The sequence below is a fragment of the Carcharodon carcharias genome, chromosome 22 (assembly GCF_017639515.1).
Source record: "Carcharodon carcharias isolate sCarCar2 chromosome 22, sCarCar2.pri, whole genome shotgun sequence".
Classification (NCBI taxonomy): Eukaryota; Metazoa; Chordata; class Chondrichthyes; order Lamniformes; family Lamnidae; genus Carcharodon; species Carcharodon carcharias.
This window is the reverse complement of record NC_054488.1, coordinates 24721794-24737153: the sequence shown is the minus strand read 5'-3', so window position 1 is coordinate 24737153 and position 15360 is coordinate 24721794. Positions and strand designations below refer to the sequence as shown.

General features: G+C 46.6%; 1 protein-coding gene across 1 annotated transcript in view; it reads right to left on the bottom strand.

Moving 5' to 3' along the window:
- Positions 1 to 6556: 6556 nt before the first annotated feature.
- cdr2l (cerebellar degeneration-related protein 2-like) overlaps positions 6557 to 15360 on the bottom strand; it is a 31312-nt gene continuing 22508 nt past the window's right edge. The window contains exon 5 of the mRNA XM_041216612.1: positions 6557 to 10054. Coding sequence (XP_041072546.1) covers positions 9175 to 10054 — 880 coding nt within the window. The 3' untranslated portion in view covers positions 6557 to 9174. The remainder of the gene's footprint in view (positions 10055 to 15360) is intronic.

The following is a 15360-nucleotide window of genomic DNA, read 5'->3' as shown; positions in this document are numbered from 1 at the left end:
AAAGCTAGAAAGGAACAGAGGGAAATGTCCCGACTCCAGAAAAACATGCAGAATCTGCTCCGGTTGCAGTCGATGGGGGTCGATGTCAAGGAGGAACTCCAAGAGGTGAAGAGCCAGCAAGCCTCGCTCTTTGCCTCGGAGGCCTCCAAGATCATCTTCCATTCCAGAGTCCGCTCCGTGGAGCAGGATGAGACGTGCTCATGTTTCTTCTTCCAAAAGGTACACAGAGAGAGCTCTGTGATCAGCAGCCTGAAGGAAGAAGACAGCTCAGTAAAGTCTTCGCAGTCCGCCATTTTGAAGATCAGCAAATCCTTTTATGCCGGATTGTATGACGTGAAGCCCGCAGACAGCACGGCCTCCCAGTCCTTCCTGTCCTCTATCACGGAGGTCTTAGACGACAGTACACAGGAGAGCCTGGACAAACCGCTAACTCCTGACGAACTGACTAAAGCCCTTGAGTCCTTCGAGAAGAGTAAAACTCCCGGAAGCGACGGCTTGCCGGCGGAGTTGTATTCGGCTCTGTGGGACTGGATCGGCCCAGACCTGCTAGAAGTGTACGAGAGTATGCTCCTGGCCGGAAGTATGTCAGAATCCATGAGGAAAGGCATTATCACCCTCATCAACAAGCACAAGGGGGAAAGGGAGGAAATTAGAAATTGGCGACACATTTCACTGTTGAATGTGGACTATAAGATTCTGTCCAAGGTCATCGCCAATCGGGTCAAATCCGCTCTGGAATTGGTGATCCACCCTAACCAGACCTGCACTGTGCCGGGCAGGAAGATCTCTGACAGCCTCGTGCTGCTCAGGGATACGATTGCCTATGTACAGGACAGGGGTGTGGATACCTGCCTCATCAGCCTGGATCAGGAGAAGGCCTTTGACAGGCCTTTGCACACCTACATGGTGGATGTGCTCTCCAAAATGGGGTTTGGGGAGGGAATTAGCAATTGGATCCAACTGCTCTACACTAACATCAGTAGTGCAGTCTCAATCAATGGGTGGGATGCAGATAGCTTTCCTATTAAATCTGGAGTCAGGCAGGGCTGCCCTCTCTCCCCTATCCTTTTCGTGTGTTGCATAGAACCCTTTGCTGAGTCCATCAGGAAGGATCTGGGCATAAGAGGAGTGACGATCCCAGGCAGTGGAGGCACTCAGATCAAAGCCTTCCAGTACATGGATGATGTCGCCGTCTTCTGCTCGGATCCCCTGTCGGTGCGCAGACTGATCCACATCTGCAACCAGTTCGAACTGGCCTTGGGAGCCAAGGTAAATCGTGAGAAGAGCAAGGCCATGTTCTTTGGGAACTGGGCTGACCAATCCTTTGTCCCCTTCACTCTCAGGGCTGACGGCCTGAAGGTGCTGGGGATATGGGTTGGAGGGACCAGGGCATGTGTTAGAAACTGGAAGGAGTGAGTGTCTATGGTGAAAAGAAAACTGGGCATGTGGGAGCGGCGCTCCCTCTCCATTGCGGGCAAGAACCTGGTCATGAGGTGTGAGGCACTCTCGCTGTTGCTGTACGTGGCGCAGGTCTGGCCCATTCCAGACTCCAGTGCGATGGCGATCACCCGAGCCATCTTCCGCTTTATCTGGAGGTCGAAAATGGATCGTGTCCGCAGGGACGCGATGTACAAGCCTCTAGATAAAGGGGGAAAAACGTGCCCAACATCGCCCTCATACTGATGGCCACCTTTGTGTGTGGCTGCATCAAGCTGTGCGTAGACCCTTAAGACGCAAACACTAAGTGTCACTACATGCTGAGGTTCTACCTGTCCCCGGTGTTGCGAAGGATGGGTCTGGCCACGCTGTTGCGGAACGCTCCAAGTAGTTGGACCATGCCATACCACATGTCCCTTGTGGAAAAATTTATGCAGAGAAACACCTTTGACCACAAGTCGATCAGGCAGTGGTCGGCATGTAACGTCTTAGAGGCCCTGAGGGAAAAGGAGAGGGTGAATCCTGTGGGATGGTTCCCCGAGCAGACTGACAAAGTCCGCCAAGCACCAAAACATAGCTTGGATGGTGGTGAGCAAGGCCCGTCAGATCCTTCCAATACACCAGGGGTCTCACTCCCTCTGCACGTTGCCCTCGAGGTGGCTGTGGTGAGGACGAGACTGTTGTTCACCTCCTTGTGGATTGTGCCTTTGCAAAGAAGGTCAGGAGAGAGATGCAGTGGTTTCTGTTGAGGTTCATCCCGAGCAGTTCTGTGACACAGGACTCTGTGCTCTACGGGCTGTTCCCATGGACACACACCGAGACAAACATCAACTACAGCTGGAGGATCATCAACTCGGTGAAAGACGCTCTTTAGTCTGCCTGAAACTTGTTGGTCTTCCAGCATAAAGAGTTGTCCCCGACCAAGTGTTGCAGACTGGCACATTCCAAAGTCCAGGACTACGTGCTGAGGGGCGCACTAAAGCTTAGGGCAGCTGCCACAAAGGTGCAATGGGGAAGGGTCGCTGTCTAAGACCTTTCTGCCATAGTGCACCAAGGGGCTGGGAACTGTTGAAAGCCCCTCGGGCTGTACAGCTCAAAATGAATGTATGCACTGAATACCAAGTGTATTATAATTGTATTGAAGCATCTCAGAGTGTAACATGATGTATGTTGATAACTCCAATCCCATTGTCTGATTGTCTGTAATGACCATATTGAAATGATTGTAATATTCATTGATTGTATTGAAGCACCTCGTGATCCATGTGTAAAAGTTGAATCTGATAGTACTTATGTGATGTTGATTTTGAAATGGTTTGGAATGTTCTTCCAGATATTTTATGAATAAAGTATATTTTTCATAAAGATGTGAAGACTTGCTTGTGTAGCTGCAGAAATGTTGTGGCAGTCGGCAACAACCAGGATTTTGAAATAGCAGTTAGAAGTTAATTGGGAATAGATTTTTCCAGGGGTGGATACAGAAGGATGTAGGGTTGGAGTGTGGAAGAGGGATGTGGGTGGAGAGAGTGAAACAATGGAGTGATTAGAGATGGCCTTATTTGTGATTGATATAATAGAAATAGCGAGACTACGTGAGATGGCAAGATGAAGGGGGAGTTTCCACGGAGGGAGAGATTTTTGGCAGATAAGGGGGCAGTGAACTCAGAGGAAAGGGAACATGATGAGTTGAAATGAAGGTTGAAATCATTGAGGATGAACAGGTTGTTCAGTGCAGAGACTGAGGGAGAAAAGCAGTGAAGTTATTTTGGTGAAAAGATTTTTTATCATACTTTGGGAGGGCAGTAGAAAAACGAGGATTTTAAATGAGGTAACAGGACTGGAACAAGGTAGATACTCAAAGGAGGAGAAAAGGCCAGAGAAATAGGGGGTCAGACCCAAGGTCTGGGACAGCAGAGTGCACAGGGTGTAAAACAACGGGGCCAGTTAACGCCAGTGATGGCACAGGGATAGATCCAGTCACCTTGTCATCGATCACCAATGCTATTTTGTTATCAGGTGCATGTGTGGTTCCTTCGAGGGCATTGGCCCCGTTGTTTTACACCCTGTGCACGCTGCTGATGAGTAAGAATGCAATAGAAGGATATGCCTACAGGGTTAGAGGAAGAGGCTCATGTGGAGCATAAACACCAGGATAAACCAGTTGGGCTGAATGGCCTGTTTCTGTCCCACAAAATGCTATGTAATTGTATATCTCTGGCCCAATGTTGCAATTTTCATTCCCCGATCTGGAAGAGATTTGTTTCAATTTATGAAAAAGTCAGGTTCAGGATTCTGAGTGTTAATCCAAATATTGGGCATTTCTGAAAATGAACTGGAACCACTGATACAATGGGACTTGGTGTCTCAATGAGCTGTCCCAAGACTTTATAACCCACTGTTAAAGACAGGAAGAGAAAGAACCACTGAATCTGTTCCCTTCCCTAGTGTCCGTAATCAGAAAGGTTTTGAAATGAAGTAGGTGTGTTCCTTAACCCCTCCTGTTCCTTTATTAGTTACTGACACTCTCATTCTGCAGGAAGTGCTCCAGTAACAACTGTCTTCAATGTGGTCATTCTTCCAGCATAAGCCTTGAAAATATTCATCAGAAGGCATCCATCCTATCCCAGCTCAAACCAATCACAGCCAGGTCTCTGACTCCTCTTCAGAACTGGAGAGAGGTAGGAATATGATGGGTTTCATGCTGTTGAAAAAGTGGGGATGGACAGGTGGAACAAAATAGGAGGTCAGGGATAGGTTGGAGGTCAGGAGAGATTAAATGATACTATTGAAGACTAATGCAGATGTTAATAGTGGAATAAAGGTAGCACTGTCCGAAAGAACATTTTTAGCAAGCCAAGGACAGAAATGAGAGCATGAGAACAAGATGGTGAATTGAAATTGCAAGCAACAGAAAGGTCGGGATCATGCTTGCAGGCTGAGTAAAGGTGTTCAACAAAGTGGTCACCTAGTCTGCGCTTAGTCTTCCCAATGTAGAGGAGTCTGCATTATGAGCAGCAAATACAGTGGACCAAACTGAAAGAAGTGCAGGTGAATTGCTGCTTCAACTGGAAGGAGTGTTTGGGGCCTTGGACGGTGAGGAGGGAGGAAGTAAAGGGGCAGGTGTTACACCTCCTGTAATTGCATGGGAAGGTGCCGTGGCAAGGGGTTGAGGCATTGGGAGTTGATAGAGGAGTGGACAGGATGTCACAGAGGGAATGGTCCCTATGGAATGGTGGGGAGTTGGTGGGGGGTGGTGGGGGGTGAAGAGTGAGAGGAAGATGTGTTTGGTGGTGGCATTATGCTGGAGTTGGCAGAAATGGCGGAGGATGATCCTTTAAATTCAGAGGCTGGCGGGGTGGAAAGTGAGGACAAGGGGAACCCTATCATGGTTCTGGGAGGGAGGGGAAGGTGTGAGGGCAGAGGCGCGGAAAATGGGCTGGACACGGATGAGGGTCCTGTCAACCACAGTGTGGTGGAGGGGCAGGTTGAGTCCTCTGCTGAGGAAAAAGGAAGAAATGTCAGAAGCATCATTTTGAAAGGTGGCATCATCAGAACAGATACAAAGAGAGAAACTGGGAGAATGGGATGGATCCTTACAGGAAGCAGGGCGTCAGGAGAGGTAGTCGAGGTAGCTGTGGGTGTCGGTGGGCTTATAATGAACATTAGTAGACGATTTATTACCAGATAAGTGTCAGAGATGGACCATATGAAGGCAAGAGAGGGTGGAAATCGGAAGCAAAATTAATTTTTCTAGGTTCAGACGAGAGCACAAAGCGGCACTGATAGAGTCATTGATGTACCGGAATAAGAGTTGAGGGAGGGGGCCTGATGAGGACTGGTATAAGCAATGTTCCACATACCCCAGAAAGAGACAGGCATAACTGGGGCCCATGCGGATACCCATAGCCACACCTTTTATTTGGAGGAAGTAAGACAAGTTTAAGTTGAAATTGTTCAGTGAGAGAACATGTTCAGCTAGACGGAGGAGAGTGGTGGTGGATGGGGATTGTCCGGGCGTCTGTTCGAGGAAGAAGCGGAGAGCCCTCAGACCATCCTGGTGGGGGATGGAGGTGAATAGGGAATGGATGTCCATGGTGAAGGTGGTGGTTAGGGCCAGGGAACTGGAAGTTGTTGAAATGACATAGAATGTAGGTTGGAAGAGACTAGATAAAGGGAGAGAAAAGAGAGTCAAGATAGGGGAAGAAATAAGTTCTGTGAGGCAGGGACAGCCTGAAACGATGGATCTACCAGGATAGTTCTGTTTGTGGATTTTGGGTAGGAGGTAGAAGCGGGCTGTTCGAGGCTGGGAGACGATGAGGTTGGAAATTGTGGAGGGAAGATCTCCAGAAGAGATGAGGTCAGTGACAGTTCTGGAAACAATGGTTTGATGTTCAGTGGTGGGGTCATGGGCCAGGGGGAGGAAGAAATGTCTGAAAGTTGGCACTCAGCCTCTGCGAGGTAGAGGTCAGTACGCCAGAAACAACAGCAGCACCCTTGTCGGCAGGTTTGATAAAGTCGGGGTTGGGCCCGAGAGAACGGAGTGCAGCAAGTTCAGAAGGAGACAAGTTGGAATGGGTGAGAGGAGCAGAGAAATTGAGACAGCCGACGTCATGCCCAGTTCAATCTCAGCCCTGTCCAGTCCAATCCACACAGGAGGACATGTGGTATCAGGGGGCCCCCAGCTGGTCTTTATTTCCTGCCTGCCCATCTCCCCAGCCATCCTGCCCCCTGCCTCTCCCCCAGGGAGAAGTCAATACTGATTATATACTCTGTGGGACAGAGTAAGAATTCAAAGTTGTTCATGTGGAACAGAAGGAAGACGATAGTCTTTCGAGCGTGTGAACTTCTGCACTCATCAAGGTGAAAATGTTGTCAAATCCAGGGACATTTCTCAGTGTCCAGCAGAAGAGGGGGAGAGGATCAGGTTAGAACAGGTTAGGGTGAAGCTGTGATGCATCCCAAATTCAAATAGCTCATTTGAAGAATGGGACATGGATAAGGCACCAAAGTGACGACTGGTTCCTGTGGATATTAAGAGAACTGAGGTGCTGCATTCAACCCTTGGCCCTGTTCAACACAGAATTTGACCCAGAAATAAACTAGTCAGAGCACCAAGTAGTAACAGCAACATCACCTTTTAATGTCAGAATCATACAAGGAACAAGAGGTTTAGTACTTATTTTGAAATTATACTTTTTAAACAAAAAGGAAGATAAATAATTTTGGCACTTTTCTGTAACGTGTGATAACCTCTGAATCTATGTCACAGAGAGGATGCAGTATCAGTGTCAGGGATCCCTCACACACTGAACCATCCCAATCTTCGTCCTTATGTACAGTCTTGTTCGGATTGGGTTCCACATCACCATCCTTGGTAACCCCACTGAAATGGCAATTTTATACAGTGCTATTCAGCACAGTGTGCTTCGCCTCCAAGCTCAGTCTAATCGTCAGCCCCTACTGCCCCACAGTGGAAACCGCAAAATGTAGACTGTATGAGAGAGTGGGCCCTGGGGCCTCTAACCATCCATTTTTGTAACACGCAACTTGGCCATCGGAGACCCACTGAACATGCTTTTCATGTCCCTTAACCTAGGTACAAGATGATTCCATGATCTCCTCAGATACTCTATAGCGCTGTAGGATCATCCACTGAGGCCAGAAATACCTTTCCAAGTCTTGTGTAGATCAAGCTGAGGGAGGTGAGCCCAGGGAATGGGATAATCCTGCTGGAAAGACGTTTGCTCAGTGTCTGCAGAGTGAAACCCGAAAGAACGACCAGCAGAGCAGCGTATTGGGACAGTACCCCCTCCCCTTGGGGTAATTGGACAGCTTTTCCAGAGGCAAAGGGAACTGCCATCCCAGGAATAATGGGACTGCACCCCCCCCCCAACCCACTGGATAATGTGATAGACAAGTTCTCCAGGCACAGGGGAAAGGGGACAGCCTTCCACCCCTGGGTAATGGGATGGGACATCCAGCCCCCATGGGCTATGGCACAACACCCTCCCACCCCAGGGGATTTCACTGACAATAATGGGAGGTTGTGGAGATGTAAGTGGCCAGGTAACAGCAGCCCCATGTTTGTCTGTACTCCCACCCTTGAGCAGATCTGAGACCTCACAAGGCTGCCTGCTCCCCCCAATCATCCGTGGGGCTGAAACCACTCCGTCCCAAAATACATTATCGATTCCAACCTGTCTCCAGCACAACACGTGAATAATGCACCAAGGGGACAGTCCTAAAGAGAAGGCCCGGCCAGGCTAGGCTCCATTTTCAGTAAAAGTCTGAAGAGGCCTCTCAAATTGCACAACAATGCCTATATAGGAAGACAGTGGTAAATTACACATAATACTGCCAAATATAAGGTAATGCACATGGAGTGTAATACAAGCACCATAAACATACTGAAAATGGAACCGAATTAGCCCAGGAGCTGAGATCAACTGTGGACTTGTCAATGTAGATGGGGAGAAGCCAGCACGGGAAAGGGATCAGGAGCAGATCCCTGGCTGATTTGCCTCCCTCCTCAATAGCCTCACTATCTGGGCTCACCCATTGGGTGTGGCTGGAGAATGGCTGGAGTGCAGTGAGAGATTTCAGGTGAGATGGGGAGACCGTAGAGTCACAGGAGGCCATGAAACTCAATCAGACACCAACAAATAGTGAAGGCAGAGATAACACACGCCAGACCAAATCCTCATGCATCAGAGAAGGCAGGAACCAGGTTAAAAGCCAAATTACTGCCTCTCTCTCCCGCCCCAGACACAGAATTATATTTGTGAAAGCAATTACATTATTGCATAGTGTCCCCTCACATCCCCGCCATTCCTCCCACCCCTACCAACCCCGTCAACAGTCAACTTAGCAGACCCAGAGAGGCCTGGTCTGACAATTAAAGTCAACCAGGTCAAACAAGAAAACTTGTAAACACACTAACACCATCCCCCACCCCGAACCCAAGTGGACAGTTGGTAACAGAGAGTGCAGTGGACAGTACTGAATGGCAATGCTCCTCTCAGAGGGAAGTTTAGTCTTTTGTTGGGGCCAGCTTGCCAGAACTACTAACCCCCCATATCTAATACCATGTAACAGTCGCAATATGTTAAGCGTTCTTGTGATTTTAAAACCCTCCAGCCTTGTTAGGATGGTGGTTGTACTGCCAGAGCCGGTTTCCGAAATGTTGTTTATAATACTGAACTTAACAAGAACAAAAAATAGGAAACTACCTGGGTGTCAAAAGCAGACATTTTGCATTGTGAAGAGTGGTGACAGTAAAGTTCCCATAATTTGGAATAAGCAGCAGATCAGGGTCAATCCTGGAGAAACGCTGGATCAGAGAGCATTTAGGAAAACACAGGTGCATCTGTGATTCAGGTCTTGGCCATAGATTGGTGCGACAGGACAACAGGGGTCCTTCATGACAGGAAAGCGAAGATAGTGGGCATCATCCTCTATTGGAGAATACTAAACACCTTTAAAAATAAACATAATGCATTGCATTTTGCCTCTGTAGCAAGGCTGGGGAAATCCTACATCCTGTATTGTATAATAGTTATGTGCGTAAGAAGTCTGAAAACAGACCCGTGTGGATATTTCTGTCAAAGAGCTGCATTCTGATTGGCACAGTAAAGAGAGAGAATCCTGCAAGAGTGACTCCCATGGGATGGCACAGGTGGATCCAAGATGGCGCCTGTGGCAGCTTTCATACAACCTTCCTGTTTCTCTGTTGATGGATCACTTGGAGGCCTTGGTCTTGGACTTGCTGGCACTGATGTCAGCCTTGGTCTTCTGAATGCGGGAGAAGATTTCCTTGAAGAGGGCCTTGTACTCGGGTTGGGAGTGGCCCAGCCTCTTGTCCGCCGCCTCCACCTGCTGGCTCAGGCTCAGGCTTTTCTCTGGAGCCTTCACTTCCGCCTCCAAACACTCGAGCAGGAAGTCGCGGCAGGAACTGTCGCGCGAGATGGGCCGCGATGTCTGTACCGCTGCGTGGCGCAGGCCTTCCTCGTGCCGCCGGCACTTGCCCAGCAGCTCCTCGTACTTCTCCAGCAGTGCGTGGTACTGTTCATCCACCTCCCGCAGGATAGACATGCCCCTCTTCCGCACGTTGTTGGCATGCAGCGTGTAGTTGCCCTCATGCCGGCTGACGTCGTCCCGTGTGATGATGGCACTGAGCGCTGTGTCACTGCAGCTCTTGCGCACGCGGGCCTGGCCTGAGCTGGCGGCCGGTGGGCTGGTGCCAGCCGGGGCCCCGTCGTCGGACTCCGGGGCATTGTTGAGCGGCTCGAGCAGGGCCTCCGACAGGTTGTCCTCGCCGCTGATCAGGTACTTCTTCACCTGCTTCATCTGCTGCAGCTCTCGCAGCTCGGCCTCCAGCTCCCGCACCCGTAGCTTGCAGCTCTCCATCTGGCAGAGCCGCCTCTCCAGCTCAGAGTACTCGCCCAGCACAGCCGCACACTCCCGCTCTGCCGCCTCCTTGCGCTGCTTCTCCTGGCTGATCTGCAGTCTTAGGGCATTGGCCGTCAGCCGCAGCCGCTCATTCTCCTTCTCCAGGCGCTTATGCTCGGGCTCAGCGAGCGTCCCAGTCCCAGGGAAAGCATCATCCTGAGAACCGTACCTGTGTAATAAAGATATGACATTAGCAGAATAGAATTACAGAATCTCACAGCACAGAAAAAGGCCATTCAGCCCATTGTGCCTGTGAGATCTGCTTTATTCTTCCCCCACCCCCACTCCCAAATGTCTCCCAATAGTCATCTTCAAGTACGTGTTCAATTGTCTTTTGGATGTCCCTTTGTGGAAACTACTTCCATCACCTATTCAGTAAGTGTGCTCCAGCTCATAACAACCTGTGTTAAAAAAAATTCATACAGCCATAGAATAGTAAAGAAGAACATAAGATATGAGAGCAGCTGTGACCATTTGGCCCCTCAAGCCTGCTCCGCCATTCAATATGATCATAGCTGATCTTTTACCTCAAATCTACTTTCCTGCACTATCCCCATATCCCTTAATTCCCTTTAGTGTCCAAAAATCTATTGATCTCAGCCATGAATACATTCATCTATTGAGCTTCTCCAACCTACTCAAGTAGAGGATTCGCAACCCTTTGAGTGAACACGTTTCTCCTCATCTCAATCCTAAATGATCAACCCCTTATCATGAGATTCTGCTCCCTTGTTTTAGATTCCTCAGCCAAGGCTTTTGTGTCTACCTGGAGAAGCAGCTGTAGAATCTTGTATGTTTCAATGAGATCACCTCTCAATCTTCTAAACTCTGGAGAATATAAACCCAATTTACTTACCCTCCCGAGTAAGGGCAACCCTCTCGTCCTAGGAACCAATCTGGTGAACATTCACCTCCAATGCAAGTATATTCTTTCTTAATTATGGAGACCAAAACTGCACACACTACTCCAGAGTGTGGTCTCACAAAGGCCTGTGTAATTGTAGCAAGCCTTCTTTATCCTTGTGATCCTATCCTTCCAATCCCCTTGCAATAAAGGCCAATTATGCCATCTGCCTTCCTAATTTTTTGCTGTATCCGTATGCTAACTTTTTATGTTCCTTGTATGTGTACACCCAAATCCTTCTGAATATCAACAATTAGAAGTTTCACACCTTTAAAAAAAAAAAATTCTGCTTTTCTGTTCTTACTAACCACACATTTCCCACATTAAACCCCCACTCACTTACCCCATTATCTTATCACCTTGCAGCCTCAGTGTCCTCCTCACAGCTTACATTCCCACCTAACTTTGTATCATCAGCAAACTTAGATACATTAGTCTCTGTCTCTTCATCTAAGTCATGAATGTAGATTGTAAATAGTTGAGGCCCCAGCACTGATCTTGTGGTACTCCACTAGTTACAGCCTGCCAACTTGAAAATGTCCCTACTCTCTGCTCCCTGTCTGGTAACCAGTCCTCTATCCATGTTAATATATTACCCCCAACTCTATGAGCCCTTTTCTTGTCTATTAACCTTTTGTGTGACACATTATTGAATGCCCTTTGGAAATCCAAGTATAATCACACTCCTCACTCTTATTAATTCCTAGGTTACCGTCTAGTTCTGGTATGTAATTTATGTTTTCTACTGTGAAGACAGACAAAATCTTTATTCAAGTCTCTGCAATTTCCTCAATCCCCATGATAACTTTTCCTGTCTATGCCTCAAGGTTTTGCCACTGAGGACTTGAGCACAAAAATAAAGGCTGAAACTCCAGTGCAGGACTCGAGGAATGCTACTTTCAGGTGAGTGGTTAAACCGAGGCTCCGTCTACCCTCTCACATAGACATAGAAGATCCCTGGCACTATTTCGAAGACCACCACAGGAGTTATCCCTTAATTATTTCTTAATCAACATCACAAAAACAAATTATCTGGTCATTATCACATTGCAGTTTGTGGGAACTTGCTGTGTGCAGATTGCCACGTTTCCTACACTACAATAGTGACTACCCTTCAAAAGTACTTCATTGGGTGTAAAGCACTTTGAGACTTCGGGTGGTTGTGAAAGGCACTGTATAAATGCAAGTGTTTCTAATTTTTTTCCCCTATATCCAAGTCCAGATAATTTTTATATAATAAAAGCAATGGCCCCAATGCCAAACTGCGTCCTTCTCTCCAGTCAGAAAAACATCCGTTCACCATTAATCTCTGTCTGCTATCAATTCACCAATAATGAATCAGAGTTACCACCATCCACTTAATATCACGTGCTCTTATTTTCCAAATAAGTCTGATGTGGCACTTTACACAATACTTTCATCAACCCTCTCTTATTACATCAAACAATTCAATCAGGTTAGTCAGACGCGATTTGCTATCAACAAATCCAGGCTGCTGTCTCTTATTGGGCCATGCTTCTCCAGCTATTAATTATTAAAGAAGTTATGTTGTCCTTGACAATGATTTCTAGTAGTTTTCCCACCACTGACATTAGAATCACAGGCCTGTAGTTACCAGGTGTTTATCCTCTCCTGTTCTTTTTTAAACTGGGGTGTAACATTAACAATCCTCCAGTCCTCTGGCACTACTCCCATTTCAAAGAAAGATTGAAAAATAGTGGTCAGAGCTTCTGTTATCTCCACCTGAGCTTCCCTCAGTAATCTAGGATACATCCCAGCTGGACCAGACGACCTGTTAACTTTGAGTGATGCCAGCCTTCTTAGGATCTCCTTTCAATCTATTTTTATCCTATCCAATCATGTACCCATTTCATTCTCTTCTCACGCACAGTACTCATTCAGTACCTCAGTCACCCCCTCTACCTTCACAAGCAGATTTCTTTTAATGTCTCTGATCGCCCCCACCATTCTCTTAACTATCCTTTTGCTTTTTATATGTTTATGAAAGATTTAGGGGTTTCCAATTTTTGTTGCTCATTAATTTTTTCTCATTCTTTCCTCGACTTTCTTGTATTTTTTTGCCAGTTTTCCCTTGCACCCTCCATATTCTGCCTGATTTTCTACTGTATCCCGTATCAGATGTTTGTGATAAACCTCTTCTTTCTATTTTATTATAATCTCAATTTTCTTTAGCATTTGGGGAGCTTCAGCTTTGAAAGCTCCATCTTTCCCCCTATGGGAATATAACTGAAAGGCAGTCAAAGGGCAGATCCAAACTTACTTTATCTTTGCCTGTCCCCTCTTTGTTTCCAGCCTCCACCACCGATTTGCACCCCCACTTTTACCCGCTCACGCTGGGTCTTTGTGGTCCCTCTGCTACCTTATTTTCCAAATAAGTCTGATGTGGCACTTTACACAATACTTTCATCAACCCTCTCTTATTACATCAAACAATTCAATCAGGTTAGTCAGACACGATTTGCTATCAACAAATCCAGGCTGCTGTCTCTTATTGGGCCATGCTTCTCCAGCTATTAATTATTAAAGAAGTTATGTTGTCCTTGACAATGATTTCTAGTAGTTTTCCCACCACTGACATTAGAATCACAGGCCTGTAGTTACCAGGTGTTTATCCTCTCCTGTTTTTTTTAAACTGGGGTGTAACATTAACAATCCTCCAGCCCTCTGGCACTACTCTCATATCAAAGAAAGATTGAAAAATAGTGGTCAGAGCTTCTGTTATCACCCAACAAGGCACTCTTTCAATAATGAGTCTCAACAGTGTGTGTCAACAGCAATTGAACTGCATGGGCACTAAGGTCCTGCTCAGTTCTCTCCTCAATATTCACAAGGGTACAACTTTCTGCCTGTGGGGGGAGGCAAAGAGAGAGTCACCTGACTATGACCAGGAGCAGAAACCCTGACTGTTGTTTCACCTCCCAGTGACAGTGAGGCAAGTTGTAGAATCCTCTACTGGCCAATAACACAGGCTGAGGCTTGTGATGGGGCCCTCGTACACCAGGTGGGTCAATGGACCCCACCGTTGGGGCTGGAGGAGACTTCTGGCCAACAACGGGTTACTTAATGAGCTCCGTTCAAATAGACACTCTGTTCCAATAGGGGGCTCACAGGTCAGGTTTGGTTTGAACTTCACAACAAATAGTGAACAGTAAACCCATCCACCCGCGTTGATTTAGTTCTGCTCAACTGCGCAGGGTTAGCCAGACTGGATTGGATTTATAAATGATGACGTAATTCATAATTCAACCCTCAGACTCAGGTACCAACATCTACAAACAGTCGTCATGAAGCTATTAATGTATATAATATTTTGGAAAATATTTTTCTTTTAAAATAGAAGTTTAGTCTGTGGTTGTTTCTTAATTAGATTAAAGTCATAAAGTCAGCATTTTGAATTCGTAAGGTGAAAATGCTTTGCCTGGTGTTTGGTTAAGTCTATGGGTTGCTTTTGCCTTAATGGAGATTAGTTTGGGAATTTATTAAAAGTTGTGATAGTAATACTTTGTAGCCATGTGTATACATATTTTTAACCTGTGTAAATTAATAAAACGTTTCAGTTCGTTTAATGTAAAACCTCGGTTACTGATGGTCTGATTCCTGAATTTAGAATCGTATATCAAACATAACACTCACCTATCACTGGCCCTCCATCCAGCTCTACTTGTCCCACCCCCTCACCACCACCACCCCCCCAACCTTAAACCAGCTTATATTTCACCTCTCTTCTATTTTTCCTTAGTTCTGTTGAAGAGTCATATGGACTTGAAATGTTAACTGTGTTCCTCTCCACAGATGCTATCAGACCTGCTGAGTTTTTCCAGGTATTTTTATTTTTGTTTTGGATTTCCAGCGTCTGCAGTTTTTTGCTTTTATAACATTTAAAATTATAGGTTATGACAGTTGTTTAAAGTTGCCCTCTGGGATTTTTCAATAACTCCGTTTTACCAACTGCATCAGTCATAACACAGTGTCGCATGATCCAGCATCACATTATCAATTGCCACAAAATGACCATAATTTATCAAACCATTGTTGGAAGCCCTCATCACAAACAGAGGCCCAAGACCATCCTTTATCTCCATCTTCCCAAAACTCTTTCCGTTTCTAGGACTCAGTTTCCAGTCCCTCCATTATGCACCTTTTGACATCATCCAGATTAACTCAAGGCTCAATTCTGATTTCTTCTCTTCTCCCCTTTGCCCTCTACCTGTGTTCACTGACCCTAACTTTAATACCAGCTGCCCTATAGTACAACACCCAGCTGCTCCTCTGTCCCGTGTGAGCTCGGGCAGGGAGTGTCACTGGGCTATTTGACAAGAATAGAAATCACCTTAGGAGATTCATTCTATCTTTACCTATATGTCATCCACCTGCAGCTTTCAGCTGTGGAGCCGGAGAGAGGGTGTGGTAATTAAGGTTTTATTTAGTGTGTAATATACCTTTAAGAATAATACTTGTTAAGGAAGATTACATGATCTTTAGTACCGAATAGGAGAGTAGCAAGGGCTACCTCTGTAGTTAATGGTGCAGAGATAGAGTTTGAAGTGAGA